The following is a 4,395-nucleotide window of genomic DNA, read 5'->3' as shown; positions in this document are numbered from 1 at the left end:
TACTCTGCGTTGGTGAGGCCACACCTTGAGTATTGTGTTCAGCTCTGGGCCCCTCAGTTCAGGAAGGACATTGAGGTGCTGGAGCGGGTCCAGAGAAGAGCAACGAGGCTGGTGAAGGGACTGGAGCACAAGTCCTGTGAGGAGAGGCTGAGGGAGCTGGGGTTGTTTAGTCTGGAGAAGAGGAGGCTCAGGGGAGACCTCATCACTCGCTACAACTCCTTGAGAGGGTGCTGTAGTCAGGTGGGGGTTGGTCTTTTCTTCCAGGCAACTATCAGTAAGACAAGAGGGCACGGGCTCAAGCTCTGCCAGGGGAGGTTTAGGTTGGATATTAGGAAGAAATTCTTTACAGAGAGGGTAATCAGGCATTGGAACGGCCTACCCAGAGAGGTGGTAGATTCACCATCCCTGGAGGTTTTTAAAAAGAGATTGGATGTGGCCGTTAGTGCCATGGTATAGTAATTGGAGTTGGATCAGGGGTTGGACTTGATGATCTTGGAGGTCTTTTTCAACCCAGTCTATTCTATGATTCTATGATTCTATGAAACCTGCTCCAGAAATTATAATTTACTTTAAAATCAACTGAATATAATGGTTCGGTATGTTACTTCTCACTGAGCAACTTAACTCCCCTTCTAATTTTGTTATAACTGGATAAATTTCAGAAAATTAGAGACTTAGACTAAAGCTACTCCCGGTCTTCTTGGTTCCCCTTACCCTTTAAAAAAATTATTTGACATAGAATGCACATAAGATAGTTTATGCAGAAATAAGTCTCCATGGTTTCACAAGTGCCTAAAAATTTGTCAGTGAAGAGCAATCAACTGGTATCCATGATTCTGTGATTAGAGATGCCATGTCCTTCATTATGGGAATATGCACTTGAATAATGTGTGGGGTTGGAGCATGATGAATCAAGAGGAAAAGGTGTAAAGGTAAGACAGGGAATTTGCAAAATATGAGAATGATTTGGCTGAGCACATCCTGTCAAAATACTCTTCTAGCCAAATGACACAGTACCTGATAGTGTTAGCTTTGTAATAGATTATTTTGGCAGGTCATTTGGTGTGGGAAAAGAACACTCTGAAGCTACAGACAGTTTGAGGAAGACAGATTCTTGGCAAGGCTTTAAATGTTCTTTACATCAAGCAGAACAGGCTATATTGCCTGTGGGGCAGAACAGGGAAAATGCAGCAGTGTTTGAATGCCACCACATCTGCTTTGTCTGACTATAGGATATTGTTTTCAAGCATTAAAACTTCAGTACTAACTAATATTTGTGCAGTAACTGCACTATTAATATCTTATGCATCTTTAGTGTCGTTCAAAAATAGTTTTTACCATCGCTGCAAGAATTTTTAAATGGCAGTCCCTGCTGCAAGTGCCCTCTGCCTTACTACAGGAATAATTTTTTGTTTTCTTTCATTAAAGAAGAAGAATTAAACCCCATTCATTTTCTTAGTTGCTGATAGGTGAGAGTTTAGACTGGGATGAGGGGAGTAGTGTTCTTTTGCCTGAAGATTTTATCTTTGATTTGAAACTAAACTATCTTTGCTTTTGCTTCTCAGCGATTGACCTAAAGAATGGCTCTGGAGCAGTGTATCAAGGACCTGCCAGAAATTCTCCTGATACCACCTTCACTCTTTCTGATGAGGATTTCATGGATGTGGTACAACAAAAGACCAATCCCCAAAAGGTAAAAAACCTGTGTGTCACAGACATACTCACTTGCATAGGGAAATACTATTTGCCTTAAATCAAGTTCTGATTCATGACTGTTTGCATTCCAAAATCTACAACAAAGTTAGTAGTTTGTTTGCATCCTGGTACTTCACAATATATGATTTGTAAGCGTAGGTTTGTCAATTTGATCATTCAGGCTGTTTTGATTGTCATGTTGCAGCAAGTTGGTATTTGTTGCAGTGTTTGATTTACTGCTAGTAGTGCACTAGAGAGAAAGGTTGGACAGTGAATACATGTAGATGTATTGAAACTGGTCAAAATTCACCCAAAGTAGGATGATTTTTCAGGAAGAGAAAGATTTAAGAAAGGTCTGTAATCTGGGTCTGCACTTTCAGCTTCTTGGAGTAATCAACTGCTTAAAACTACTATTTTGCTAATAAAAATGCCTTGTGTAAAAGTAAATTAAACTGTCACAAATTTAATGTGTCAGCTTACAGATTAAAGCTTGAGCAAATGAAAACTTTAATTGAGCTCATCATATATCAAACAGTTCCTTTTCTTTGATCCCAAGCAGAAGTTGCTAGAGACTTTGATTGTAAAATTGGAGACTAATGATCATGGTGAATGTTTGTTATAATTCCTACATACCATGTGAATAAAATCATTTGTGACCCTCTGTATATAGCAGGCATAAAGCATAAATGAACAAGATGTTGACATGTAATCGTCAGAATGCTAAAGAACAGTGATTGCAATTCAGGAACATGATCTATTCTTGGGCATTTGTATTTCCTTTGACTTTCTGTGAAGTTTTTCATCTAAGGAAGCTCAAAGCATCTATTCAAATTTTTTTCTGCTGGCTCTCTCTATTCTTTATTTGAATGTATTTCAAGTTAATGGAACTATGCAAAAGCACATTCAAAGAACTTTCAAAGAGCTTTCAAACTGCAAAGCCACAGTGAAGCAAAGCTAGTTTTAAAAAAATACGAACTGAATTTGAAACAGGGTATACAGCTCTTTGAAGTAGGGACAATAAAAATGTAATATGCCAGCATTTCAGTGAAAACATGCTATGTATAAACCCAGAGCCTTTCTTTGAAATATGTGTGTACATACATTGTGCAAGTTTCTGGTTCATTTATTACGAAGTTGAGTGAGTAGCTTACCTTTTAGTTTAGCCTTTAGTTTTCATTAAATAACCTTTTCATTATGTTTTTTCATTTCTTACAGAGATATATGGATAAGTGTAGCATGGGGGTATGAGGCTGGGAGCTTTATTTTTGTGCCCTGCTGAAATTTTGCCATCAGCTTCTGTGAAAGCATTTGTCTTACTGCAGGAGAAGTCCTCTCTGCTATACAAAGAAAAGAAACAGAGGTTGCTGAAGTTGCTTTGTATTTACTTTTTTTCCCCAAGTAATAGATTTAGCCTTCTACAGACAGAAAACTATTTCTGGATAGTATTAGAATTGAATTGGAATGGTTTTCATTAATAACCAGTAACCATCAGGCGTCCTGCCCTGAAGGCTTTCTCCTGAGTGCTAAACAACCACACGTAACCTTCTTATTTGATTCTAGCAACTCTTTGGTTTGTGTGTACGCAACTGAATATACACTTTCTTTTCGTCTCATCTGCTCCTTTTAGGCATTCTTCTCTGGTAAACTGAAAGTGAAAGGTAACATCATGCTGAGCCAGAAATTGGAAATGATCCTGAAAGATTACGCCAAACTCTGAACTGCTTGATCATCACCCACAGCAGTGAAGAACTTCAGAAGATAGAAACTTTAGTTAGTTCAGAATCAATGATTGAAACATTTGCAGGCTATATAACATGGATATACTGATTAATTGTACCGCTAATATACAAGCTGATTTAATTGCTGTAGACAGAAGTTATGAAATGAACATAACTGTTACTATTGTCCCTTTTTAGTTTCTCAGCAATGGTAGAGAATCATACTTTTCTCATTGCACACCTTTATCTAAATAAAATGTATGTAGTTCTTACAAAGAAGCATATATTTCTATGTTAATTCTGAAGAAAATTAAACCAATAGACATCTTTGATATCTCCTTATATGTGTCTGTCAGTCATCTTTCATATTGCCTTAGATAGACTGTCTGGTTTCTCTGAGTCTAGCTGGTTTATTATTAAAACTGATTTTTTGTCTGAAGTTCTCCTGATCCCATCAAAACAGCTGGAAGATGGAAATCAGTTCCATTTATTTATGTCTTGTCATTACATGTTTTTTTTCTGTAAAGGAAAAACTCTTGAACTTAGCTCTGCCCAGATTGATTAGTCAGTTTCATATAGGCTACTCTTACAAATGGAAAGTGGTTAACGTTAATTCTTTAGGGAAAACTTTTTCACCTGGGAGGCATTAATGCTGCCCCAAAGGCTGTTACTAGAGCTAGATTACTCTTCATGTAGATTCATTCTCATGAAGGGCAGCACCATGACCGCAGGGAACAATGGAAGTGAGTTCCTCATTTTGAACCTACGTCCAGAACTGAGACAGCAGCTGTGGCTGTGTGTTTTCCTAAATAAGGTATGCTCTTAATCGCTAGTAGCCATGTGAACACCTGGAAATTTGATTTCATTGGTTTGACCAACATGTTGTGTGTTCAGTTATGTTTTTTTCCTCCTTCAGACATGTTCTGTGTTTATACCTCTCAAAGAATTCAGGCCATCTAAGACTTTTCTTCTTGGTCAGAGG

At 37.9% G+C, this 4,395-nt stretch overlaps 1 protein-coding gene across 3 annotated transcripts in view; it reads left to right on the top strand.

The window, feature by feature from the left end:
• HSD17B4 (hydroxysteroid 17-beta dehydrogenase 4) overlaps nt 1-3,755 on the top strand; it is a 59,979-nt gene extending 56,224 nt beyond the window's left edge. For all 3 annotated transcript variants that reach the window (XM_027881390.1, XM_027881408.1, XM_027881399.1), the window contains exons 23-24: nt 1,566-1,693; nt 3,323-3,755. In XM_027881390.1, the coding sequence (XP_027737191.1) occupies nt 1,566-1,693; nt 3,323-3,412 (218 nt within the window). In that variant the 3' untranslated portion in view covers nt 3,413-3,755. The remainder of the gene's footprint in view (nt 1-1,565; nt 1,694-3,322) is intronic.
• The last annotated feature ends 640 nt before the right edge of the window (nt 3,756-4,395 follow it).

This window comes from Empidonax traillii, unplaced genomic scaffold, assembly GCF_003031625.1.
Source record: "Empidonax traillii isolate 1590-97213 ecotype Southwest subspecies unplaced genomic scaffold, ASM303162v1 scaffold7:size3022706, whole genome shotgun sequence".
Classification (NCBI taxonomy): domain Eukaryota; kingdom Metazoa; phylum Chordata; class Aves; order Passeriformes; family Tyrannidae; genus Empidonax; species Empidonax traillii.
The sequence above is the reverse complement of the archived record's forward strand: the minus strand, read 5'-3'. Positions and strand labels throughout refer to the sequence as shown.